This window comes from Hippopotamus amphibius, chromosome 16, assembly GCF_030028045.1.
Source record: "Hippopotamus amphibius kiboko isolate mHipAmp2 chromosome 16, mHipAmp2.hap2, whole genome shotgun sequence".
Classification (NCBI taxonomy): Eukaryota; Metazoa; Chordata; class Mammalia; order Artiodactyla; family Hippopotamidae; genus Hippopotamus; species Hippopotamus amphibius.
The window spans coordinates 36,567,046-36,594,778 of record NC_080201.1 but is presented as its reverse complement, the minus strand read 5'-3'; the positions used below and the strand labels follow the sequence as shown (position 1 = coordinate 36,594,778).

Sequence of the window (27,733 nt, the reverse complement as noted above, 5' to 3'; positions counted from 1 at the left end):
AGCTACCATAAAAATCCATAAAGCATGGGGCTAGGAGAGCTTTCAGGTTGGTGGACACACCCATGTGCCAGAAGGGCAGTGTACCCCACCTCCATGGGGGCAGAACCTCCTGCACTTTGGACCCTTCTGGACCTCACCCTAGGTATGTTTTCATCTGGCTGTGTACCTGTACCCTTTATTATATCCCTTAGCAAAATACTAGTAAAGGTATTTCCCTAAGTCCCGTGAGCCATTCTAGCAGATTATCAAATGCAAAGAGGGAGTCATGGGAATCCCCAATTTATAGCTGGTTCAGCAGAAGTATAAAAAGTCCAGATTTATGATTGGCCCCTGAAATGGCAGCAGTCTTATGGGACTGAGCCCTTAACCTGTGGAGTCTGTGCTAACTCCAGGTAGGTAGTGTCAGAAATGAATTGAATTGTAGTACACCTGGCTAGTGTCCAGAGAGTTGGAGAACTGGTTGATGTTGAGAAAAATCTGCACAGTGGGTATCAGAAACATTGTGTGTGGATAGAGGAAAACTGTGAGTTTTCTTTTTTAGAGGGTCAGACCATCTGAGTTCAAGGTGAAATTCAACAGGGAGAAAAATCCTTCTTTCTGGGGCTACATAACCTTCCTGCTCAGTGCTATTGCTTTCCCCTTCTCCCTCCCCATTCCATTCTCCCTCCCCAGTGCCCCTCCCTGGACTAAGCCCTCATCGTCTGTCCCCTGGACCACTACAACAGCAGTCTCACTGGTCTGTCTCCCTGACTCCAGCTCTTGCCTCCACTCCACATCCCACTCCACTCCAATTGTTCTAAACTCAACCCCACTGCCTTTAGGACTTCTATTTATCTCTCTCTCAATGCATCTTTGTCCCAAGGCAGCCTGTCTAATGTGGCCTCTTTTCTTCTGTCAGGGTAGAAAATGGCTTAATAAATTACTTCACTTTATGGTGTTAGAAATCTGTGCTAGATGATCATTCAGTGTCACCTCTGTCCCCTTCCACACTCTCCACTATGATCCAAGGGAGAGCTTGGGAACTCGGTTTCTCAGACTCCTTGCCAGCATGGTCGTAGATTAGATTCTGCCAAGGAGAGGCACTCACAGGAAATCTAAAGGCTGGAAGAGAAGAGGCCATCACATGCTGGTGGCAATTGTGGACGGGTGCATGGGACGTGGAGTTCGGCCAGTGGTTTGCCGGCATCCTTTCCAAGGATCAGCCCCCTCAGTGCTGCCTGCCACTGAGACCACCCTCTCTCCTCCAGCCCTTCCAATAGCTGTGTAGCCTCCAATTTGTGTATTAAATCTTTGGAAGCTCTAAATATTCCAAGTGGCTCCTGCATTCCTGACCAAACTCTATTTGACACATGACTTGAAAGTTAACCAAACAGAGCGTTTGAAAAACATGGCACAGAGTTCAAGGCACCTTCACGTCTCAGAGCAGGCTCCTTATTCTCTCTAAGCACAGTTCCTGCAAATATAAAATGGGGACAGTGATACCTACCTCAGAATAAGGTTGGGAAGATTAATGAATTAACCCGGCACGTAAGGGCTGAGAGCCACAGAACCCTCAACGCGGAACAACTCTGTCCAAACTCCTGCACTAAGAGACTTGACCAAACTCTAGCATGGCTTCTAGAGGCTAAGGTGTATTCCTTGGAGGATCCCAGCTCCTCCACCTTCATCAAAATGCCTCTGCCAGGCCAATTTACTGTCTGTTCCAGCCTGCACCTGATGGCAGGCCCCTGATCTCCCTTCCCCAGAGCGCTTGCTAAGAAGGGCTCACCCTTGTGACTATGTATCTCTTGCAACTCACAAGCATCTCTCTTAAGGACCTGAGAACGACTCCTTTGAAATGTAATCATTGGAAAGGACATAGCCCCTGTCTCCCAGTTTCTACGGGAGGATAGACGGCCTGCTGGCTGCAGACACACCTGGCCTAACCGCACGGACGCTCACCAGCCGTTTGTACCTCTTCACTTCTCTGACCCAGCTGAGCCCTGCTCTCCCTCCTCCCTCATTCTCCCTTTAAAAAGCCCAAATCACCTCTGTGCAAATAAGACCAGAGCTCAGCTCTTTCCCGCTGTCAGGAGTGACGGATAAAACTTAACTAATGTCTGGTCATGTCCATCTTGGGCGTGGCCTCCCAGTCCCCCATAAGGGGTACAAAAGCTTATTTTAAATAATGCAGAGCAAGAAGGCAAAACAGCTGCCAAAGGAAAGTCATTCAAGCAGACTGTAAAGCATTCTTGGGGAGCTGTTTGGGGACAGCTCTTGGTTTTGTCCCTCTGAGACTGCACAGGTGACCACTCGCTCTGTGCACACAGGGGGCCAGATCAGGAGGGAGCCCCAGGGTTCTGGCTCCCAGAGGTTCCCTCTGAAGCTCCTTTCATCAACACAGCAAGCGCAAGCACTGGGCTTGCTCTGGGCTTCCCTAACCTGTGCCCACAGGGCCCCAAGGAATAAGAAGCCCCCTACTCCACCCAAACCCACAGAAATGCAGCCCACGCCACCACGGCACTCACCCCTGAGCCCTGCTCCAGCCAGTAGCTCAGCCACCAGAAGCTGAAGATCGTGGAGAAGACCAGCATTGCCAGGAGAAGGAAAACCATGGCAGAAGCCAGGTAACCTGGGGGAGGAAAGAAAGGTGCCACGCAGGTGCCACAAGAAGGTGCACAGCCATCCCAGGCACTTGGATCTCCCCCAGACACCTTAGAGGACTGGAATGAGCTGGGTTCCAAGGTTAGGAAGCCCTGGGTTCTAATCTGGCTTTATTACTTACAAGCTTCGTTAGCCTGGCAAGGGACCAAATGTCAGTGACATTCCACTTCCTTACGTATAAGATGGTGATGGTCCTACCAGCCTCACATGAGGGCCGCTCTGAAGATGATGTGAGGTAACGTGTGTCAAGCACCCAGCCCAGTGCCTGGTATATAAGCAGTGTTCTAGAGAAGTTAGTTCCCCTTATGCAGGTCCGGAGGGTTCAACGTTCAAAATAACAACACAGCTGCCTTTCACGCGGTAGGTACTTTTATGTACCCATGCTTCACGTAGCGTCCTCAATATACGCATTAGTTTTGGATGTGGAATTTCTATCCCCATTTATTGAGTCTCCAAGAGAGGAAGTAATTTGCCCAAAGTCACGGAGCTGGTGAGTGGTGAAGCCAAGGATGGAAAACCCAGGATACACGCCCTCCTTTAGCATCTGCCTCTTGCCCCGGCGCCCTATCCACCTCTCCAGGCTGTGTCCCGTGCCCATATTCTTTGTCCTGAATTCTGTCCTTCCTTAAGCGCCACTCAAGGGCCACCTTTCTTTGATGACATCTGAGACCGTGCCTTGTCCCAGAAATCTCTCTTGCTACTAGTCCTAATCTCTCTTGCCAATGTCCTAATTCTCCAGCTAGATTACAGGGTAGGTTCTTAGGTGACTTTATACCCCTTCTCCTCCAGAGCTTGGCACAGAGTCTGGTCCATAACAGGTACTTCCTATATACAGATCAATTGGTTTCTTGATTCTTTCATGCATTTCACAAGTATTTGCTGCTCCCCTACTCAGGGCAGGCCCCGTGTTACATCCTGCAGGCAGGCCCACAGTGGAAGGGGTGAAGATGGTGATCTCCTATGCACAGTCTACCTCTTCCTCCCTTAGACAGGTAGAGAAGACACACCTTACCCACGGTTCAGTTCCAAAGTCAATGAAGCATAAAACGTTGGCATGGAGTCAAAATTACTCTCAAAAATTAAATCACTCAAAAAGCACAGTATCATATACTTGGTTTTGTGTTTACAACATTGTGTGTGAATTTGGTAACGTACACCATTTAATAAAGCAGTAGCTTTGAAACTTTTAATTGCCATCCACCTTCAGAAATGCAGTTTAATACATACCCAAATGAAAGCTTCATGCATTGCTACTTTTGCAATGCCTGCAGATATTTTCTACTCTGTTCCCATTTCTATTCTCACTGCTACTTACAATCCACTCAACTGGTTTCACAACCCACTGGTGGGCCAGGACCTGCAGTTTGAAAAACGCTAAAGTAAAGAGTACTGTTAGCACTCTTTATTTCAAGAAAATATATGAACAATATTTTCTTATTTTCTGTATTCCTAATGCTGTGTTATTTGGGGCCTTAATCCTGAGAGACTTCTCCCAAGGCTAGCTAATTCCTAGAGATAGCAAATGACTCCTTGTAGAGCACACCTTTGACACACAAACCAACCAATCCACAGCCCACACTCCCAATCACCCCTTTAATCAAACTCTCACACACCAAACCAATATTCCCCCTGCCCTAAATCACCCCAGGACCAGGTACCAGACAACTAGGACCACCCCTATAGCCCAGACTCCCCAGAATTGTTCACACCATCCAATCCTAAGCTTACTCTGTACCAACCCTGCTTCACTCTCTCCTTCCCACAAAACCCCAATAAAGGCTCTGGGCCATGCTGTCTCTTACCACACCTCTGCCTCCTGACCAACCCTGGTGCTTCTCCATGTGGCCCTGTATGGCATGCCATGCCTATTTCTAGGGATCCATAAGTATAAACTTTTCCCTTCGTGACAATAATTTACATGTCTGTGTCTTATCATATTTGATTTTTAAAATGCCAGGTATATTAATACAAGTACACATGAAAATATAACTTCCGGCATTGACTATGGTGGTAGAGTTACTATAGTTGAGTATGACTGGGATAGTGCAAGTTAAACTCATGAATGGCATGACCTTTTGTTCCCTCTACCTCATGTGATCTTGCACATTCCAGTCTCTCCCAGCTTCAAGGGTAGACCTGGCCTGGGGCAGCTGACAGCGCATACCTCCAGCTGCCTGGATGTAGTAGTGGTAGATGCTCCACTTCAAGGACCCTTCTTCTATCTTCTCCTTCTGTGTGAGCTGATTTTCCAACACTGGATCAGGGAAAAGAAGAAAGAAAAAGTATGCCCCCCAATCTCCTGCATCTCCTTCCCAGGTCAAGAGGAGTCCACGCAAAGCCTCCTGCTCTGGCTGCCACCCAGTGCCCCACCCAAGTCTGACTCTAACCAGCAGGGTTTCCAGGTTTGCCTGGACTTCAGAGTCTGAAAAGGGGGTCCATCACCAGCCATTCAATAAACCCTGGAGGACCTGGGGGTCCCAAGGGCTTGATGGGTTGAGAGAGACAGCAGGAGAGAATGAAGAAAGCAGTAACTTGGGACTAGAAAACCTGGGTTCCAGAATTGTCATCATGGTACTTTACAACTTCAAGTAAATCCCTTAACCTCTTTGTTTCCTCATCTGACAACTGGCGGGCCTATAGATGGTTGCTGAGATGCTTTGTAGCAATATGCTTCTGAGACAACTCCTCAAAAAACAGTTGTGACACCAGCCCAGGCAGACTCTTGGCCTATAGCAGGGCTGAGAGACCAGTGCCTGGAGATATCAGTAGATGTTGCCAATGATGACACGACAACAGCAATAACAGGAGACAGCACTGTGGGGGACATCTGCTGTTTCTGCCTGACACTCTGCCTTCTTCTAGGAGCAACACCACAATTCTCCCTGAAGAAGAGGGCTCTCTTTGTGGAATTTTGATCTTGAGGGAAATTATACTAAGATGGAAAACATTTGGAGTAGGTTTTCTTCAAAAGGATTCTGCACCTGTTCCTGCCACTTTAGACCCCAAAGTTGCTGAGGCCTTGTGCTTCAACTTTTCCTTTCATTCTGTGATCAACACCCTTTTCTGCCGATAAATTATTTTTCTGCCCAGATTGGTTTCTGATCTTTGCAGCTGAAGACTCTCTTGGTGACAGAAACCTACAATGTGACAGGCACTGTCCTGAGGGCTTCCCTATACCTGACCTCTTCTAATCTCCACTATGACCCTGTGATGTAAGCACTATTACCTCCACTTTTGTCAATGACGGTTCAGAGAGTTTAACTTGCTTGGCCAAGGTCACATAGCTCTGTGAGCAGCAGAGCTGGAATTCAAATCCACAACTTGTCTTACTTTAAAAATGAAGGTCTTTCTGTTCTGCTACCTTGTCTCAGAAAAGAGCAAGGCCATGAGCTTCCGAATGTCCAGGACTGGGCTCAGTTCCTTTCTGACTTTCAATACCTTCGCTCTCAAAAAATGCATAATGGGTTAATGGCCCAGATGCCTTACAAAGTTTTAAATTTGAGCTGCTCAAGGTCAAAGCTACCCCCATCCTGCCTCTGCTTCTGCACTCCCTCAGCTGTTACCCCAATAACACTCACGTCTTGGATGCTTCAGGCCTCCTGACAGCACACTCCACATCCCACAGCCCTCAAATACCTGGATCTGTAGCCTGTATGTGTGATGTCTGGGACCCTGTTCAATGAGTGACATGGCCTGGTCTCGCATCCAGGAGGAAATGCCAGGGCTCTGGAAGATGCAGGTGGCCAGACAGGCAGAGGTTCTCACCCTGTTCCCCATCTCTATTACCAGCATTTTCATTGAGAAGCTCTTCCTGGCAAGTGGTCTGGGCCTGACCTTCCACCTGTAGCTCTTCTGCTGCTTTTGCTACACCCTTCAACATGCCCTGGGGAGAAAGCACAAGCCATGAATGCAGGGAGCGGTCCTCCCTGTCGGGTCAGGAGTGTGGGTGGGGTGGGGCAGAAATCACCTGTGTGGCTTCCCTGTGCATCTTCTGGATGAGCTGGGCATATTGCCCCTTTTTCTGTATTAACTCACTGTGAATTCCTTTTTCACAGATTTTCCCATCTTCTAATAAAATGATCTGGTCGCAAAACTCTAAATACTGAAGAGTCAGAAGAAATAAGGTCCTCAGTAAGCATACAAAAAGCCGTTCAACTTCATTATTCAAAAAGGAAAATGCAAACTTAAATGATGACAAAATATTTTATACCACCAATTTGGCAAAAACTTAAACACTGGACAACCCCAAGTGTTGGTAATGGCTGGAGGTAAATGGAACACTTACAAAATCGGGGAGCAGGAACTGCAGATTGGTACATTTACTTTGAAAAACAATTTGACAACATCTAGTAAAAGTAGAGATTTTTGAAGAATTATAAACCAACAATTCTACTCCTAAAACACTACCCTAAAAAATACCCTCTCAAACATGTGCATAAAAACACACACAGAAGAATACATATTGAAGCATTTTTTGTAAAAGTGAAAAATGAAAACAACCTAAATGTCTGTCCTGGAGAAATAAAATCTGGAATATTCAGAGATTGGAATACAATATCAGTGAGAATGACATAAAATTCCATGTGCTCACATGGAAGATCTTAAAAATATAAAGTTGAGTAGAAAAGCAAATTACCAAAGGACACAGAAAGTAAAATATTAATTGTATAAAGCTTTTAAATATGTAAAAGGACACTTGCTCATGTCTGGAGATTCATACATATGTTGTAAAAGTGTGAAGACACACACGGGAACAAAGAACGGTGGACTGAGGGGGGCAGGAAGGAGGGAAGGGAGTGTAACCTGTGGGCCGTCAACGTTGGAGCGTGCCATCTGGGTGGCAGAGACATGGGCTTTTGTTACATTATTTTCTAACCTGTTATTATGTCTTAAATATTTATACCCAAAACTAGTAAAGCCAAAATAGAAGAAGAGGGGGAAATAACAACAGGGTCTTAAGGCCAAAACCAGGCATGAACATATCTAGGGAAAAGGACCCGTGAGAGGCAGCAACCGGCACAGCCACTGCCCTTGATGGAAGAATGTGACACTTGGGGAATTCTTCACTGAAGGAGCTTTTTCTCTCCTTTTTTTTTTTTTTTTTTTTGTAACTTCAAAAGCAGTGATCCACCCATACAATTTTTAAAATGGAGACCTTAAAATTTGGTTTCAATTTTTACCACCCTGTATTCTCCATGTGGAAAGCAGAAGAAATCAATCTCTTCCCAACACTGCCTGAGTTCGAGGTCTGTCTGAGATGGGGGCTGTTCTTGATCACACCGAGATGGCAGGGGCTTGAGAAGCTACATTATCTGCCAATCACGGCCAGAGCCCTGGAAGGGTGGTCACCTGCAGCTGGTGCGTCACCAGGATGACAGTCTTCCCCCTGAGCGCCTTCTTAATGCACTCTTCAAAGATGTGCTTCCCCACGTGGGTGTCCACAGACGATAGGGGGTCATCCAGCAGGTAGAGCTCACGGTCAGAGTAGACGGCGCGGGCCAGGCTGATCCTCTGCTTCTGCCCCCCGGAGAGGTTGAGGCCACGCTCTCCGATCTGCGACAGGTAGCCAAAGGCACTGAGGGTCACCCAGCCAGGTACGCTCCCAGCAGCCAGGAGGGCAAGTGGACAGACTGACCCCCCTCGATGCACACTCCTGGCCACCTAATGCTTTGGGACCCCTGGCATTTAAAAAATATTTTTCAAAATCTGCTTAGTAGGAAACAAGAAAACTGATTTTCAGTTAACTAAAATTCATCATTCATAATTGGATACAATTTTTCTAAGTCAGTCAGCTTCTCAGAAGGCATATTAAACTTTTAGCAATTTAGTTCATAAAGTAAACCATTTATTCCCAAGAAACAGCACCTTCTTACATCTAATTCATGTTTTAAATCTCCGTTGACTGCAGCCATCAACTGGTAGGACCACCGGCCTGGGTTTGGGGTGTTGCTCAAGACTGTTTGCACCATAGTTGCAGTGGTGGGCAGGCTGTGGCTGCCCTGGGAAGGACCACCTTCCACGACACTCATTAAGTCAGGAGTCAAAGGTGCAAACCAGAATCACTGGGCAGAACGTCTGAGGTCCCCAAGCAGACTAGGACCTCAGGCAGCTGCTGGCCAGCTCATCCTTCAGCCAGGCTCTAAGGATGAGGCAGCCAGGGCCCAAGTCCTATCCCTGCTCTACCATAAACTCTGGAGACTGTGTAGAGAAGAAGCAGAGTTTAAAGAGCAGTGGGGTGACCTCTTGTCAGTGCTCTGCCTCAAGCTCACCACGTGACCATAGATAAGCTGCTTGGCCTGGGCAAGGCTCAGTTTCCCTACTCACTCAGCAAAGACTTAAAAAGTGCTTACTGTGTTCCTCTAATGAGAGCCTGACACCTATACTACGCTGGGCACTAGTCAAAGCATGTATTTATCCACTCACCGAAACCTCAAGTCATCCTCAGGAGGTCAGTACTATTATGGATGCATTTTATAGACCAGACCTGGTTCTTCCTACTGAAGAGACAACCCTGAAGAAGATAGCTGAGCTCTCTGCCCTCTGGGGTGTACAAACCCATCTTTAAAGGAAGGATAATTAAAGAACTGACCTTGTAGAGTTATCTGAGCCTCACTGAAGACAATACATTTGCTTTGCTAGAACAGTACCTTGAATGCCGTAAGTGCTCAGCAGACTGAGCTATTATAAGATAATAAAATCAAAACAACAATACTGCTTTTATCTTACAAAGGTCTTATGTGGAGTAGAGGTGGCTACAGATGTGAAAGATGGAGAGTGATCAGGAAAATGTAGCAGTCAGAACTGAAATTGCCATTGTGGGGCCATGGTTGCTGTTTCCACTGTCAAAGGAAGTGCTGCCGGAGAGGAGCAGGGCAGAGCGTGGGGCAAAGGCAGATGATGGGAGCCTTCGTATCTTCACAGGCTCTCCACTCGTGCTTCAGAAGGAGACGTCTGAGACCAGCTCCCATCCTTGTGGGGCAAGGTAGCCTCTTTGTCAACTTCGAAGGTCAGATGAGCCCCAACTTCCCTCCCTCGGTGGGGGGTGGGAGAGGCTCTGAGGCTGCACAACCAGCTCGGGCTGCTTGGGGAAGGAAGAGCTCAGGTCCCTCCTCCGCCCGCCCAGGGAGGCAAGCTGGGGAGCCCAGAACACCGTGACGAAGGCACCATCAGCACAGAGCTGGGGGACGAGCACCTCTTGCTCACCTCTGTCATGTCTCCAAAGGGCAGAATTTCCAGGTCATGGATCAGGGAGCAGCAGTGGAGCACCTGGAGGTACCTGCGAAGGACAGAGAGCAAAAGGGACAGGCCGCCCGGCCACAGGCCCTGAACCTTCCCAAGTCTGGAAGGGAAAGGTCTTGCATTCTATGCTGAGAAATTTGGCCTTGATCCTGCATTTAATGGTAAACCACAGGAGGCTTTCTTCATTTCCTTCCTCTCTTCATTTCTTTTAATCTAGCATGTGCACTTAGTAAATATTTGAACAGAACAGACAGAAGAAAAGGCGAAAAGCAAGTCTCCCTCCCATCTTTGACCCTCAGTTGCTTTCCTCAGAATCAGTCACTAAGAGAGTTTCCTGTGTACATATTCAGAAATAATCTAGTGATATAGGTATATGTGCAGCAGATACAGGTTTACATTGCTTTAATGGCACTACAGTATTCTATTATACGGATGCACCACACATTGTTGGACCAGTGCCCTAACGCTGGACATTTGGGTTGTTTCTAGTCTTTTGCTACCCTGAATAATTCGATGGGACATTCTTATACATGGGTCTTGGTGTTCATGGGTGACATTACTTATGCATTAAATACCTAGCAGTGGATTTTCTGAGTCAAAAGTTGGTGCATTTTTTAAATATTTTATTTATTTATTTATTTATGGCTTGTCAGGTCTTAGTTGCGAAACACGGGATCTTCGTCAAGGCATGCAGGATCTTTCGTTACGGCATGCAGGCTTCTCTCTAGCTGTGGCGTGCAGATTTTCTCTTCTCTAGTTGAGGCTCACGGGCTTAGTTGCCCCGCGGCATAGGGGGTCTTAGTTCCCTGACAGGGATTGAACCCGCATCCCCTGCATTGAAAGGCAGATTCTTTACCACTGGACCACCAGGGAAGACCCAGAAGTTGGTGCGTTTTTATTTTTGACAGATATTTCAAAACTGTTCTATGAGTCGTCTTAGTCTGAAAGTCGAGCAGAGACGAGATGAAAGCTGTCTTTTAGGACAACTGCCCCGGAGGCGGTGCACAGAGAGGAACTGAAAGGGGGAAGGCTGGAGACAGGGAGCCAAGGGCTGTGGCAGTGGGCACAGGAGGTCACAGCCCAGAACTGGCAGTGGAGATGGAGAAGAGAAGGGAAATACAAGAGCTGTTTAGAAGGTTGAGTCATCAAGGCTTGCTGACCAATTAGATATGGAAGGTATGAGAGGAGGAGGCGTCAGGCTCCCTGGGGTGCACAGTTCAGTGATGCCATTAAGCCGAATCGGGAATTTGGGAAGAGAAGCAGGTGGGGTGGGGGCTGGGCCAGAAGCGTGCTCATGAGTTGGCACTGGACCTGATGTTGGGGAGCCCACAGGACAACCAGCTGGAGACGGCCAGTCTATACACCCACACAGGTGTGCCCCTCAGCACTGTTACAGGGGGCAGATTGCAAAATCAAGCAAACAGTCCAAGGAGGCCAGAGTCCAGCAGAGTTGGAAGCACAGCTGCAGCAATCAGGGCAGCTTTCCTGGATCCTCCACTGACTAGACTTCACTCACAGTGTCCAAGTGCATATCTCAAGCAGGTCCACCCCCGGACCCTGGAGGGAAAGGCCAACCAGGGCAAGGAGGGGTGTGGGCGGAGGCAGGCCGCCCACCAGGCAAATCCAAACTCCTTCTCTCTACCTTGCACAATCTCATCACCCCATTTGTTTTACCTTTTGACTTAGGGGTCATGAATTAATTAACACAAAGAAAGTTCTAAAGTAACATTTTGGGGAGGCAGGGTTATTTTGAGTCAAAAGAGTATAACAGTTAAGCGAGAAGTTTCTGAAAGCAACTGGGGTTCAAATTCTGGCTCTGTCACATCCTAGCAGCTGAAGGACTTTGGATAAATTATGTAACCTCTTGGTGCCTCAGCTGACTTGCCAAGAAAATGGATATGATAAGAATCTTTCCTTCCCAGTGAGAAGGAAATACAGTGATGCACATAAGTGAGCACACAGCATGTGAGAGAGCACACAACAGGAGTTAGCGGTTGCCAAGTTCCTATTAGCAGCTAGAGGTCCCTCCACAAACCAGTCACACACCCCTGCATCCTGCCCTGTCCCTCCCAGAAGCTTACCGGGCCTTGTTGTACTGGTTTCCCATGAGGATGTTTTCCCTGACATTCCCCCTGATGATCCAGGCCTGTTGGGGGACATAGGCCAGGCTTCCGTGCACGCCCACCGAGCCCTCCAGCAAGCGCATCTGCGGCAGAGTGAGTCCAGCCTCAGGACGGGGACAACCAGAGGACAGACCCTGCCTGGCTCAGCAGACGCAGTCCCCAGGGCCTCAGTGTGCTCCAGGAGCCTGGGGCCTCGCCCATGTAAATGGGATCTTAACACAGTCCTGCCAGGCCAACCAGTGAGGCTGAGGGAAGGCCCTGAGAACGTGGGGCAGTAGTTGGAGTTAAGCCAGAACTGTTCCTGCTGTGATTGAATCCAAGGTTCGCATGGAAGACACCCCATCCTTTTTTCTCTTATTTTCCCAGCCCCAATCTCTAGCAAGCTGTGTCTCCCTGCTCTTCACTGTGAGATGGGAAGTTCCAGGCCATCTCTGTCCATCCCTGGATATCACAGAATTACCGTGAATTTGTTAAGTGTGATAATGTCATTGTGGTTAGATGGGAAAATGCCCTTATTTTTTGGGCATCATGATGAGGTATGTAGTGGGAAAACTGTCATAATCTCTGTAATTATTATAAAATAGTTTTACAAAGTATGTTTCTACATAGATGTGGCAAATATGCAAATGCTGTCAAGTCCTGAATCTCAGAGTTGCGTACACAGGTCTTTACTGTAGTGTTCTTCCTGCTTTTATGGATGATAAATTTAAAAGCACACATTAGAAAAAATTAAGGCCATAACCCTCATGCTCCTGACCCCAGAAGATGACCTCATCGTTCTGTCCTTCTTTCTCTTTCTTATCCTGCGCTCCCTACATCTGATTTGAAGCCAGGCTTTAATTTAATAAGAACAAAACTTTAAAATGACAGCTTTTTGTTCTCCTTTTTGGAAGGACTGGTTCATCTGAAAAGGAAACTGACAAGCTCCTGGCCACATAGAAAGGTGGCCCTGAATGGAAGCCACCGGCAAGTGTAGCTGTGATGAGAAGCAAAGCTCTGACATCAGCTGGACTGAGTGTCAGCCCTGGCTCCATCCCTGACCTGCTGGCAACCTTGGGCAAGTCACCTCTCTCAACCTCATTTATTCACCTATAAACTGACCTTAAGTCTGTGCCTTCTTCATGGGGTTGTTTTCAGGTTGAAGGAAAAAAATGTCAAGCACTGAGCACAGGGACTGGCATGCAAGTACTATTCAAACTATTTTTACTGTTAAAAAAAAAAGTGGAGTCTTTCTTTCCCTCAGCTGCAAAGACATTGGGGAAAAGCCATCACATGTGACACACAAACAAACAAGCCATCGGACTGACGTATTAGGAGAGAGCTGCGATTGACAATGTGATCACTTTCCTAGGAGGTGATGAGTTTGGCCAAGCACATTCAGGAGGAGGAGCTGAGAGGAGCACAGTAAAGGAAGGACCCCAGCTAGTGCTCCCAACCACGTGGCAAGGAGGGACGATGCGCAACGTAGGGAGTGGCAGGGAGAGAAGCCCCCAGACGGGGTGAGGCTGAGGCTGGGTGTGGACGGGCTGCAAGACCCCCTTGGGGAGGGGACTATACACATACACCAGGTGTTGTGGCTGTTTTATGGCACTACTCTCTAGGAGATATGCAACATGACCTCAAATGTTTTGGGGAAATGGGTTGGTTTCTTTGGGAACTGAAGAAGGGGTGGGCTGAGTCACATGCTGGCACAGCTGCAGACAAAGCAGACCTAAGAATGTCCAGAGGCAATGCAGTTAGACAGTTCAGATCTCAAGCGCAGGGCACCCAGCAGGCATGTGAATTCTGCTGCTGGGATGTGACTGAGATCGTCCCATCCCATCTGCCGGCCTCCTCTCCTCATCCCCTCCCTCCCTCCCTCTCCTTTTCTCTCCTTCCACAGTTCACTCCCAACGCTGTCTCCCAAAGGGTCATGTGTCCCACTCTGAGTCTGGCCTCATGAGATGATTTTGTTATCATGTTAAACGTTGAGATGCCCTGTATCATCACCTTGGTAGCTGGTTGATTACAACACAGGGTGGAGAAAGCACAGAGGACAGATGCGGATGGATCTCTGGGTGTGCTAAGAGGCAGTACTCCTGGTACTCACCTCCCACTTGGTGCATGCTCAACTGTTTTCAATTTATAAAAATTCTATTGGCTTAGATCCCTTCGTGGAAGAAAGCAGTGGTGCAGCTTCCTGGGGGAACTGGAACCTGGGAGCTGGGGGTGGACATGCAGGGGCCACGAAACACTTACCTCCCCCAGGATGGCTGACAACAGGCTGCTCTTGCCACTCCCCGTGTTGCCACAGACCCCTAGCACAGTCCCCTGCAAAGCCAAGGAGGACAAAAAGGCGTTGGGACAGTAGACTCGGGTCTACTGTCTGAACAAAAAATGACAAACAGAAAACAAAATAACCATACGCACCCCAAGGCCCCTTGGACAAACAAAGCTCAGGAGGAGCTCAGAGGCCAATCTATACAGGTGGGATGGGGCAACCTCAGAAGGAGAAAATTGCTTGGGGGTGATGGAGAGGAATCATGGATAGATGGTCCTGTCGGGCAAGAAACCCAAATTCCAGATCTGTATCTATTCTACTCTATGTTCCTGGGCAAGTCACTTAGACTCTCTGTGCCTCAGTTTCGTCATCTGTAAAATGGGGATTACAAAGCCAACCTCACCGAATTCAGCACGCGTTCCTTCACTTATTCATTCATTCATTCATCCATCAAATAGTCATATGCATTTCCTCTGTGTATGAAGTAATGAAGAAAAGAACTCTCATTAAACTTAAAACTAGTGGGGAGAGACAAACCATGAAATAAAGAAGAAAACAAATAAATAGTATCAGATGATGGTAAGTGATATAAGAAAAATGAAACTGGCTACCATGACAGACAGTTGGAGGTTAAAGTAATGTTAGATGGGCTGGCCAGGGAATGCTTCTTAAAAGCATGTGTCATTGACCTGAGACCCGAATGACAAGAAGAAGCAAGATATAGGAAGACCTGGAGGTTTCACACCATGGGAACAGCATGTGCAAAGGTCCTGAGACAGGAACAAGGTTGGCTGCCAAACAGCAGTGGATGAGAGGGCTGGTGTGGAGGGAACAAAAGGGAGACGAGGTTGGAGATGTGGGCAGGTGCTCAGGCAAACCTGAACTCTATCCTAAGTGTTGTAGAAAGTCACTGAAGGGCTTAAGCAAGAGAGTGACTTGAATTGGTTTGTTTTAGAAAGCTCCCTCTGTCCACTGTGTGTAATGAATTGTAAAAGAGCAAAAGTGGGGACTTCCCTGGTTGTCCAATGGTTAGGAATCCACCTTTCTCTTTTAAAAAATGTAAAATAAATAAATTAATTTAAAAAAAAAAAAGAAGAATCCGCCTTTCAATGCAGGGGATACAGGTTTGATCCCTGTTGGGGAACTAAGATCCCACATGCCTCAGAGTAACTAAGCTTGTGTGCCGCAACTACTGAGCACATGCGCCACAACTAGAAAAAGAAGCCCGCACACCGCAACGAAGATCCCACGTGCCACAACTAAGACCCAACACAGCCAAAAAATAAAATAAATAAATAAATATTAAAAAAAAAAAAGAGGGCAAAAGTGGAAGCAGAGAGGCTGGGAAGGAGGCTCTTAGAGGAGCTGGGCGTGGCATGCTGGTGGCTGGGGCTAGGGTAGTGGAGGGGGCTGTGGTGAGAGGAGGCTGGTCTGGGAGAGATGCTGAAGTAGAGCTGCCAGGCCTCGCTGATGGACTGGATCGGTGGGAGGAAAGAAAAGGAATCAAGTTTGACTTTCAGGTCCTCAACCCTTGGAAAGATGGTGATGTCACCTCCTAAGATGGGAAAGACATGGGGAATGGGTCAGAGAGGGTGAAAGTCAAGAGTTCTTTTTTGGTCTTGTTTTGTTTGAATTGTTTGATAGGCATAAGAGGAGACAGTAAATAGACAGTTGAGTCTGGAGCTCAGAGGAGACTTCAAGGCTAGAGATAAAACCATAGAGATGGACCTTAGAGCCATGGGACTGCAGGCAACCCCCAAGGGAGAACGTATAGATATACAGTTGATATCAGATATTAATATTTATAGATGTGAACATGGTTACTATTAGATATATCTGTTCCAGATATATCTATCATCAGATAAAATCAATGTATACATTCTATATCTATATTATTATTAGATATTAATATCTATTATATTTTATCAGATATTAATAGATAATAGAGAAGAGAAGAGATTTGGACAGAGCAGGGAAGCCAGCCCTTGCAAATATAGTCAGAGAAGAAGCCGAAGGATGTCAGTTCACAGAGCAGCCAAATCGAAACACGTAGCGTAGTGCTTGGCACATACTGGGAACTTGATAAATGTTAGTTTCGTCTCCTTCCCCTTCCCCTGGGTCCCTCCAAAGACCAGCGCATATACAGCTTGCTGCTCTAGCTCATGCTATTACCAAATAAGTTCAGATGATCAACTGATTTACACGTAAGTGTGAAAGACTTCCTATTTGCCCTCCATGGAAATTTTCTTTTCTCTCTCTCTCTCTCTTTTTCTTTCCATGGAAATTTTCTATTTTAAAGGGAGATATTGGAGAGGGCAGTTTTTAGCCCAGGAAATGGTGGGGCACCAGGCCAATCTCCCAGCCTCGGGCTCCAAAAGTCTGACCGCCAGCCCGTCTGCATGTCCCTGATGAGGCTACCTTTGACACCACCAGGTTTATCCTGTGCAACTCTGGGGCCTGGGTGTCCCCTTTGTCCTCTGGCCCAAGGACACCCAGAGGTGGCTGAGCCCTGGTCATCTCCTCAGGAGCGTGTCCGTTCTTCTCCAGCTCCAAGGCTCCATTGATGATCCCAGGACAGGTCTTTCTCCACGACAAGGTGGCCTCTTCCAAAACCACTGTTTTGCTGGGGTCTTTCAATGCTTTGACATATATGACAGGGCTCTCCTGGAGGAAAAACTTCTGTACAGAAAAAAAGGAAAGGAAAGGAAAGGAGGAGGAATTCAGTTTTTTAGTCCAGTAGAGATATGTAACCTTTTTACTGGCCTGCGCATTGGTCTGGTTTATGAACTCCTAAACTGTAAAAGTCTGAAGAACCATGATCAATTAGAAGAGGCTAGTTTTTGCTGGTGAAAATTCTACATTGAGGTTTTCCAAATCTCAGACTACCAGGCCACTCTTTCATGTTTGTAATCTTCCTGTGAGTTATTTTCCATTTTATTTTATATCAACTAATGGCATAAATTACATTCGTCTCATCTTAAGTGATAATGGCTGTTGAATCTTAATACTGATGTGCAGTTTTTCTCATTAAATTTCATTTATAAGTATTAAAAGTAAAAAGGTCTGTCCATGCACCACTCTGTGCGAGATGCTGTTTGGGGTCACATATTTCAAAATGTGACCATTGGCAGGTCACTACTCTCTGTGTCTCCATCTCCCTGCCTGTAAAACACGAGTTGAACTGCATGAGTTCCAGCACCGAGAAAAGTGGGTGGGAAGTATGATCTCACTGATCAAATTATATTCACATGTCTCCACCTGAAGATACACCCAGAAAGGGATCTAGAAAGACACTTATGGACATTTTGGACAATTGGTTTTATTTCTAGGTAGTAAACGCCAAGCAATTTTTATTTTCTGTATCTTTTTGCTTTGTCTGAACTTTTTACAATGAGTACACAGCACTTTATAAAACACAATGAAAAGGTATTTTCAAAGAAAAAAAGATACTCAGCTAATAAAAAGAATGAAGTAATGCCATCTGCAGCAACATGGATAGGCCTACAGTTTATCATACTAAGTGAAGTAAGTCAGACAGAGAAAAACAAATATCATATTATATCACTTATATGTGGAATCTAATTAAAAATGATATAAATGAACTTATTTACAAAACAGAAACAGACACACAGACTTCAAAAACAAACATATGGTACATATATACAATGGAATATTACTCAGCCGTAAAAAGGAACGAAATTGGGACATTTGTGGAGACATGGATGGACCTAGAGACTGTCATACAGAATGAAGTAAGTCAAAAAGAGAAAAACAAATATCATATATTAACACATATATGCGGAATATAGAAAAATAGTACAGATCAACCGCTTTGCAAGGCAGAAATAGAGACACAGATGTAAAGAACAAACATATGGACACCAAGTGGGGAAAGCGGGGCGAGGGGGTGCTGGGTTGCTGGGGTGGGATGAACTGGGAGATTGGGATTGCCATATATATGTTACTGATAAGAAAAAAAATATCAAATTATACACTTTAAATATATGCAGTTTATTGTATGTCAATTATATCTCAATAAAAGCTCTAAAAAAAAAGAAAAAGGAAAAAAAAGAAAAAAGGAAAACAAAAAGAAAAACTTATGGTCACCAATGGGGAAAGGTGGCGGGGGGGCGGGAAAGATAAATTAGGAGTTTGGGATTGACAAATACATACTACTATATATAAAATAGATAGTAAGGACCTACTGTGCAGCACAGGGAACTCTACTCAATATTCTGTAATAATCTATACAGGAAAAGAATTTGAAAATGGATATATATACATATATATGTATGTATAAATGAATCACTTTGCTGTATACCTGACACTAACACAACATGTAAATCAACTATACTCTAACATAAAATACAATTTAAAAAAAAAAGAAGAGGTGATCTGTTTATTTTTTTAATTGGACCTTAGGTACATTGAATTGAATGAACTATAACATTTGGGTCAAGGCATATAGTCATCAGTGGGAACCGCATGGCCCATTTTATTTCATTTAGCTAGTCGGGCACTTACTTCTTTAGCTGTTTTTAATAACAAAGTGAATGTCTGTGAGCCCACCACTGAACTCAAGAGCCATGACTTTTACCAGTCGATGGGGTCCTTTCCCTTCTCATCTGCCTGCTTGGTGTAGACAAAGCCTCCTCGCTTTCCAAGCCCTCCCCTGCGGTAACCACTGTCCCAAAATTTGTGGTTTTCATTCCCTTACCTTAAAAAAAAAAGGTCATGCTGGCTTCATGTGTCAGTGTGGCAAGCACATATCTGGACATGAATCAACACTGATAACCTGGGTTATGGGTGTCCTTGACCACCAAATGCTCTAAAAAAATTCTCTGTCTGTAACTTTATTGATGCCATTCAGTGATTTTTCATTTTTTTTTTTTTTAATAACCAGTGCAAAGGAAAAGGTGATCTGGAGTGCCTGCCCAGAGGCCTTGTCTGGAGCCCCAGAGTGCAGCCTCAGCAGTGCCCAGCAGCCAGCTCGCCTCCTACCTACAGCCACCTGCAAGGTGGTGGCCTCCCTGAGGGCCCGCAGCTTTCCTCTCCTTGCACCCCGCCCTCCAAGCTGACTCCTCCCTACAGCCAGGGTTCAGGGTAGGTGGGAGGGTGCAGAAGCAGAAGAGAAAGAAGGAATCTGGTCTTAGAGATCACTCCACCCCCTTCCAGTCTGGGGGTCTCAGAGATAAATGCCTATGGGTCAGACAGAAAACTTAGGTGCCTGAAGCAGGAAGAGTTAAAGATGTCCTGAAGTGGGGGGACTTGGAGGGTTAGTACCCATCCAGAGAGACAGTCCTACGCAGCCCCAGCCCCCTGAGGCCTTGAGGAAGTGCAGCCCAGGGTCCGAGATCTTTGCCCTGACCCCTCCCCTTCCTGCCTCCTCATCTCCACGGTAACTACATCCATCCCACCCCTTCCCTGCTCTCTAGCTGTCTCCCTGATCATTCCTGCAGCCAACATCCCTACCCACACTTCTGAGTCCAGGCAGTAGCCTCCTCACCTCTGCCCACCCTGCACGTGGACACGGGCACGGAAGGGGAGGGTGGGAGAACTAGGGCACCAGTAGGGAGGAGGAGAGAGCAGGGGCCCCAGTGGCCATGGCTGAGAAGTTAGGGGAGCTCCTGAGGCTGTTGGTAAGCAAAGGACTGCCCCGTGTTACTCAGACAAGCCAAGTTCATTCCAGCCTCAGGGCTGTTCCCTCTGCCTTGTCATCATCACTCAGCTCAAAAGTCACCTTGGCAGAGAGGACCTCCCTGACCAGCCTATCCACCGTGGCCCCGGCCCTCCCCCACATCCGCTCCAGAACATCCCTCTGCTTTATTGGCATCACAGCCCTTCGTGTGAACTAATGTTACCTTCTTTGACTACGAATTCACTTGCGCATTGCCTGTTTCCAATACCAGATTTTAACCCTCTGAGAGCAGGAACCCTATTGGTTATTCTCGCTGTGGTGTTCTCAGTGGTTGACAGGTGGTAGGTGTTCACTAATTTTTTTGGAGGGGGAGGGGGGACACATTGTGCCACTTGCGGGATCTCAGTTCCCCAACCAGAGACTGAACCCAGGTCATGGCAGGCACTGAAAGCCTGGAGTCCTAACCACTAGACCACCAAGGAACTCCCCACTAATTTTTTTTTTTAATAAATGGACGAGTGAATGAGTGATACAGATTGGGACCTGCACACATTTAAGTGAGATGACTATAAAATGTTTTTAGAAATTGGTTTAGATGAGAGGTTTTCAACTCTGATGCCTGTAGGGACAAGACCAGGAATGTAAAGAAGCGAAATAAACCATTGCTAAGAGGATGAACAGTAAGTAAGACCCAGGCCCGGAGGTGTAATAGAGTGTAATGGCGGCTGCAGTAAACCCCACCTGAATGCCCAGGCTAACCACGGGGCAGCTATCACCTCGGCTCCAACTGCTGTGGCCACAGGAGAACGTGGGTCCACTGGTGCCAGGTCTTCTGATTATTCAAGAGAATCCAGAAATCTGAGTTTTTAATTTACAATTTCCAGTTTTTTGAATGCCAGCAACAGATATAATTTTTTAAAAAGCAAAACTATCAGGGTAACTATACACACACCCGGACAGGGTCTGCAGGCTACCTGTCTGAGATGTGGTTTGGATCCACTGTCCTAAGATATCCTTGGGGCTTGGGAGCTGGCGTGATTCATCCGTCTTCCCAGCCCCACACCAGCTTGGGCACAGGAGGTCACTGAGTCCGATGGTGCCTCTCCACCCAGGCTGGACTCTGCCATGGCCTGGGGTCACATTCAGGAGGGATGTCATGGGGGTGAAGGCAAATGAGCACGTAGAGCAAACAGCTGTGCGGCCAGGCCTCTGACCACTCACCTTGAACCTCTCCGCGGCAGACCTCGACTTCATGAGACCTTTGACTGCAAAGGGTGCTAAGAACACTGACATCCGCATGGGATTCAGGGTGGCCACGGTGGTGAAGGCCTAGATGAAGAGGAGAGGAGGCAGTGGTTGTCGCAGCCCTGTCCTGCTCCCCCACCCCGAGACCCCATCCCTGAGCCTCAAGCTGCAGAGCCAAATCCTGCAGCTTCCAACAAGCAGGTCCTTCATGCAGCACAGGCCAAGTTGATATTTCAGGGAGACTGGGAAAAGTGGGGGAAAGAGCACTCATCTTAAAGTCACTGAGTGAAGGCCTTGGACGGGTCACCCCCATCACAAGCTCAGTTTCCCCATTGGCATAATGCCCAAAATCCTAAAGATGGTACATGAACAGTTGGGAAGCACTGAAAAATTACATGTGAGAGAGCTTTGTTTACTGGTGACGTAGCTTTGTACTATTATTGTTGTTAAAATCATATTTATTCTTATTTGCCTTAGATGCTCTTTTCTTTTCTAATATTTAAAATCTCCCTAGACAAAAACCAGAAATGTAGATCAATGGAACAGGATAGAAAGTCCAGAGACAAACCCAGACACCTATGATCAACTAATCTATGACGAAGGAGGTAAGAATATACAATGGAGAAAAGACAGTTTTCAATAAGTGGTGCTGGGAAAACTGGACACCTACATGTAAAAGAATGAAATTAGAACACTTCCTAATATTATACACAAAAATAAACTCAAAATGGATAAAAGACCTAAATGTAAGGCCAGACACTGTAAAACTCCTAGAGGAAAACATAGGAAGAACACTCTTCGACATAAATAACAGCAAGATCTTTTCTGATCCACCCCCTAGAATAATGGAAATAAAAACAAAAATAAATAAGTGGGACCTAATGAAACTTCAAAGCTTCTGCACATCAAAGGAAACCATAAACAAAAAGAAAAGACAACCCACAGAATGGGAGAAAATATTTGCAAACAAAGCAACCAACAAGGGATTAATCTCCAAAATATACAAGCAGTTCATGCAGCTCAACGTCAAAAAACAAAAAACAAAAAACAAATAACCCAATCAAAAAACAGTCAGAAGATCTAAATAGACACTTGTCCAAAGAAGACAAACGTATGGCTAAAAAGCACATGAAAAGATGCTCAACATCACTAACTATTAGAGAAATGCAAATCAAAACTACAATGAGGTATCACAGGTTAGAACGGCCATCATCAACAAATCTACAAACAACAAATGCTGTTGGTAGGGAACCCTCCTACACTGTTGGTGGGAATGTAAATTGGTATAACCATTAAGGAGAACAGTATGGAGGTTCCTTAAAAAACTAAATATAGAACTACCATATGATCTAGTGGTCCCACTCCTTGGCATATATCCAGAGAAAAACATAATTTGAAAAGATACACCCCAATGTTCATTGCAGGACTATTTACAATAGCCAAGACATGGGAGCACCCAAAATGTCCATTGATAGAGGAGTGGATAAAGAAGATGTGATATATATATATTCAATGGAATACTACTCAGCCATAAAAAAGAATGAAATAATGCCATTTGCAGCAACATGGATGAGCCTAGAGATGATCATACTGAGTGAAGTAAGTCAGACAGAGGGAGACAAGTACCATATGACATCACTTATATGTGGAATCTAAGAAAAAATGATACAAATGAACTTATTTACAAAACAGAAACAGACTCACCAATCTCGAAATCAAATGCATGGTGACCGAAGGGGAAATGTAGGGGGAAGTGATAAATTAGGAGATTGGGATTAACATATACACCCTGTTATATATAAAATAGATAACTAACAAGGACCACCTGTATAGCACAGGGAACTCTACTCAATATTCTGTAATAACCCATATGGGAAAAGAATCTGAAAAAGAATGGAGATAGATGATTGATAAATAGATAGATAGATAGACAGATGATAGAGAGATATAGAGAGACAGATGATAGAGATATCAATATTGATATAGATATGGAGATATATCTGTATCTATATTCACTTAGCTGTACATCTGAAAATAACACAGCATTGTAAATCAAAATCGTACACGCCAATAAAAATTTAAAAAGAGAAAGAAAAGGACTTCCCTGATGGCTCAGTGGTTAAGAATCTGCTTGCCAATGCGGGGACACAGATTCTACCCCTGGTCCAGGAAGATCCCACATGCTGAGGAGCAAGTAAGCCACTGAACCACAACTACTGAGCCTGCATGCCACAAGTACTGAAGCCTGCTCGCCCTAGGGCCCATGTGCCACAACTACTGAGCCCATGTGCTGCAACTACTGAAGCCTGCACGCCTGGAGCCTGTGCTCTGCAATGAGAAGCCCACGCACCACAACAAAGAGCCTGTGCTCTTCTCAGCCACTGCAATGCGAAGCCCATGCACCACAACAAAGAGTAGTCCCCGCTCACTGCAACTAGAGAAAGCCCACCTAACGCAGCCAAAAAATACATAAATTTTTTAGAAAGAAAAAGACGAAAAAAATCTCCCTAAGCATCGAGCCTAATCCATGCCTCACCCTCTCAGGAGACCTTCCTTGACTATAGCAAACCACCTTTGGCTCACAGGATCCCAGAACATGACCTCCTGGAGGTACCTTCGGGAGACCTTCCAATTTATGCCATTCACGCCCCATCTCCACCCTTCTTGGTCCAGCTTAATCTCAATTCCAACGGAGCAGGAACTCTTTGGTCGACTCTGGCGTGGTGTGAGTGCAGTGTGCCCGTAAAGTTCCACTGAGCCTTGTCCTCACACAGCGCCCCCTTCCACCTACCAACCTGCCAGAGCGTTTCCCTGGTGTGTGCCAGGGCCGAGCGGAGGTGACTGCCATCTGAAGCACAGATGAGCCCTTGGCTACATGCTCTCAGATGCTCTCCCTCTTACTTCATGTGCAGCCTCCTGGCCTCCCCGGCTAGATTCCAAACTCTCTAAGAGCAGCACTCTGTACGATTCTCAAAGAATTGGATTCCTAACCTTGAGAGGCAGCTGCTGCTTCCCAAAGCCAGGGTCAGACCGCTAAAGAAAGAAGTAGCTGGACCTTTGTATTTAAAATGTGTTTTCAGAGACCTATTTTGGGATCAGAGGAACTCCACACTTTAGGGTTTTCAACCTCAGCATGCCTGGGTTTTAATTACACATTCCACATCCCCTGCACCCCCAGCTGACTGTCATTCCCCCTGCCCCCACAGCTGCCATGCAGGGGGTATCAGTTCCTCAGATGGATTGAGGTGGAAGAAAGCTTAAGATCTTAAAAGTCTGGGAAATCAAGATCAATTTGTATCATTCATGAGCAAAACCTTGAGATCTTTCAGGGGCATAGACTGGAAAAGGACACATGAGAAAGCTCCCTATCAATACCCGGGAGGAAACAAAGTACCCAAAACACTTACTACTGCAGCTGTGAGTTTCAGCTGTAAGCCTGTGTGGGTGAGGAACATCCCAACTGAGGCCATGGCAGGGGCTGTGAAAAAGGTAGCAGTGCTCAGGTTCTGAATAAACCCCAACTTCTCCAAGAGCTTCGTTTCCTTTCTTCTGAGATCTGGAAAATTCAAAATATCTGAAACTAATCATAAGAACGTTCTCCGAAGAGCACAGAACAAGCCCCAGAACATGCAAGAAATCCCCAGGAGATGAGGGGCTTGGCCCACCGTGACATCCCCAGGCTCTGAGCAGAAAGCCAGCTTTTCTGTACCTTTAATGATTTTAGCAAACGGCTTCTCCCAGGTGTACATCTTAATCAGCTTAATGCAGGTGAGGACTTCACTGGTGATGCGGATGCGCTGATCACTGACCTCAGATGTACGATTCTGTATCTTCACAACCAATGTGGTCAGGAACATCTGCAGTCGGGATGCGGCAAAAGCATCTTTTATGAGGGCAGGAAACTGCAGCCTGGCATTAGTACAGCAGCTAAGAGTATTTCCAAAGGTAAACTCCGGATGTGGACTGAATATCTGGGTCTAATCCTGCACTGTTTGAATCCATTGTGACTCTCAATTCCAGGTCTCTGTTGAGGTTTCCAGTGGAAGCCTCTCCAAGCCGTCATGCCTTAGGGCACCTGCCTCACGCATCCTGGGGGCTTTCTCTTCTGGGTCCCAAGCCAGGCCATGGCTAACTAAACAGAAATATGCGTCCTCCGCCTCTGGGAACCCTAAACCCTCTACCAATTACAATCATCTTTTTTTTTTTAATTTTATTGAAGTAGAGTTGATTTACAATGCTGTGTTAATTTACAATGCTGTGTTAATTTCCCTGCACAGCAAAGAGACTCAGTTATACACACATGCATGCAATATATTCTTTTTCATATTCTTTTCTATTATGGTTTGGGTTTGTCATAGGATATTGAATATAATTCCCTGCGCTATGCAGTAGGACTACAATCACTTTTGATCAGAGTACCTGAGCTGTGGGAGGAAAACACTCCATTTCAATAATTCAGGACACACAAATCCAAGAGTCATTTTCTGTTTTGCCCAATTTTGTTTCAGCTGAATCTTTGGCAGCAAATTTGCTTTCCTTCCCCCATTATACTGTGCCAATGTTAAATGCTGTCTGCTTTATTATATCAGCACATCTGGATAGAAAGAAGGAACCAAAATCTTACACAGAGGATGGCTACTGAGGAAAGTCTGTGAAGCAGATAATCCCTCGCAGAAAACTATGAGGTAGACTTCGCCCATAAGATTCACCTCCTATTTATGAGACCAGCGATGTGGCCAGAGAACCATTTGAGGTAGGAATTGAAGCTGAATCTCACTCCCAGGAGAATGAGCAGTCAACGAGCATCAACTTTGCCACTGAGAAGCACCACAGATTCCAGAGCCCTAGGAGTTCTGGGGAATGTCCAACATCAAATAGGTGGCAAAGAAAGACATTACCTGCAGTGGTAAAATCAGGAGATAGCAAAGCATGGCAATGAGCGCTGTGGGTCCAAGAGTGAAGCAGGAGGTGATGCTGCAGGTTATCAGTAGTAAGCAGGTGAGCGAGGCCAGGGGCCCATAGTACACCCCTTCAAACAGGTAGTTTATGTCGCTGGTGAAGAAGCTGATGGCCTGTAAGACAACAAGCCCGTGGACACAGGCGTCACCTCTCCAGGTACCCAGAAGAAGCTGCATGTACATGTGGCAGGGGGCCTCCCCATGCCTTCTCCAGGCAGGAAGGCTTGAGAGGCAGGGTGGTAGAGTGGAGACAGACACACCAGCTTTGCAGCTGTCCTGCTACTAGCTGTGCGACCCTGGACAAGTTACTCTGCCACTCTGAGCCTCAGCTTCTCCACCTGTAAAGCTGGAATGATTATACCTACTTTATATGGTTATTGTGAGACTGTCAACGAGATATAAATACCTACACACATAAACTGTGCCCAATAAAAGTTATATTTTCTATACTATTGCTACTACTAATAGCCAGATTCCAGAGAGTTGCTTCTGGTCTTCTATCCTATTCTAGTCTATCCTATTCCATTCTATTCATTCTACTACTAATACTAATAACACCATTTTTTGGCAAGAGTTGAGTCTTTTTCTCCTTCTTTCTCTCTTGTGCTGTAGACTCGTCTGCCCACTCTGACCCTCCCCAACATAAACTGCCTAGTTCAGTGTATAAAAGCTGACATTCCAAGTCACAAAATATTTAAGGAGTCAATTCATTAGTGTCTTTTGGAATTACCAACCTGAATCCCTAAGAAGTGATTTCCTTTTAACTTTAACCTGATCCCCTTCCAGTTCCCAGGAGGTGCCCCAGGCTAAGCCTTTAAAAAATTTTAGTGTTGGGGGAGCATAACTTGGTACTGCCCCTTTGGAGGGCAATTTCACAGTATCTTTTAAAATTAATAATTGCGTAAACCCCATGACCTGGCAGTTTCATTTCTCTGTTAAGAAACCTTCTCATGTGCTGGAGGAAGCACATATACAAGGATATTCATTGCAGCACTGCTTAGAGCAGCAAACCCAGAAATGTCCTAAATGTCCATTGGTGGGGAAATGTTAAAGCATCCACCCAAGAAGTATTGGATAATATTGATGCAAAAGGCTCACCCAAAAATCTATAGCATACATTCTCTATTGGTAAAACCAAGTTGCAGAACACTGTATAAAAGGCAGTATCATTTATGCAAAAACATGCACACAAAATACGTTTTCTAGGTGTAACTTGTATGTGTACCTAAATGTACTTTAAAAAGTTTGGAAGGTGATGGTCATCACCTCCAGGCATAAGGGGAGTGACCAGATACAGGGGGTCAACCGTACTATTTTATTTTTTTCCAAAGAGAACGTATGCAGGTGTTTATAAAATTAATTTTAATATAAAATTTATAGGAGCAATTCTCTAGGAATCCTTATATGAGCAACTACTTCCACCTCCAGTTCCAAATGAGCCATCTTGTTTGCTGCTTCTGTGAAGATGTTTGGGGAAATTGGACCTTGCATACGATAGGGGCTTAGAACAGGCAAACAGAAAAGGAACCAGGGTTGGCCTCAGTGCAGAAGGTCTCCTTAGCAAGGCAGGTGAGGGCACTGGTCTGCAGCCTGGAATCTGCAGCCAGGCTCTGCTGCTGACCAATCA

At 45.9% G+C, this 27,733-nt stretch overlaps 1 protein-coding gene across 3 annotated transcripts in view; it reads right to left on the bottom strand.

The window, feature by feature from the left end:
- ABCC11 (ATP binding cassette subfamily C member 11) overlaps positions 1-27,733 on the bottom strand; it is a 61,833-nt gene that overhangs the window by 20,459 nt on the left and 13,641 nt on the right. For 2 of the 3 annotated variants that reach the window (XM_057712138.1, XM_057712139.1), the window contains exons 6-18: positions 26,047-26,220; positions 24,858-25,005; positions 24,556-24,704; positions 21,125-21,232; positions 16,684-16,944; positions 14,244-14,315; positions 11,964-12,088; positions 9,847-9,919; positions 7,993-8,196; positions 6,611-6,745; positions 6,430-6,526; positions 4,808-4,897; positions 2,508-2,611 (exon numbers count right to left, since the gene is read on the bottom strand). In XM_057712138.1, the coding sequence (XP_057568121.1) occupies positions 2,508-2,611; positions 4,808-4,897; positions 6,430-6,526; positions 6,611-6,745; positions 7,993-8,196; positions 9,847-9,919; positions 11,964-12,088; positions 14,244-14,315; positions 16,684-16,944; positions 21,125-21,232; positions 24,556-24,704; positions 24,858-25,005; positions 26,047-26,220 (1,740 nt within the window). Of the gene's footprint in view, positions 1-2,507; positions 2,612-4,807; positions 4,898-6,408; positions 6,527-6,610; positions 6,746-7,992; positions 8,197-9,846; positions 9,920-11,963; positions 12,089-14,243; positions 14,316-16,683; positions 16,945-21,124; positions 21,233-24,555; positions 24,705-24,857; positions 25,006-26,046; positions 26,221-27,733 lie in introns of all 3 variants that reach the window. The other variant, XM_057712137.1, reaches the window with a different exon arrangement.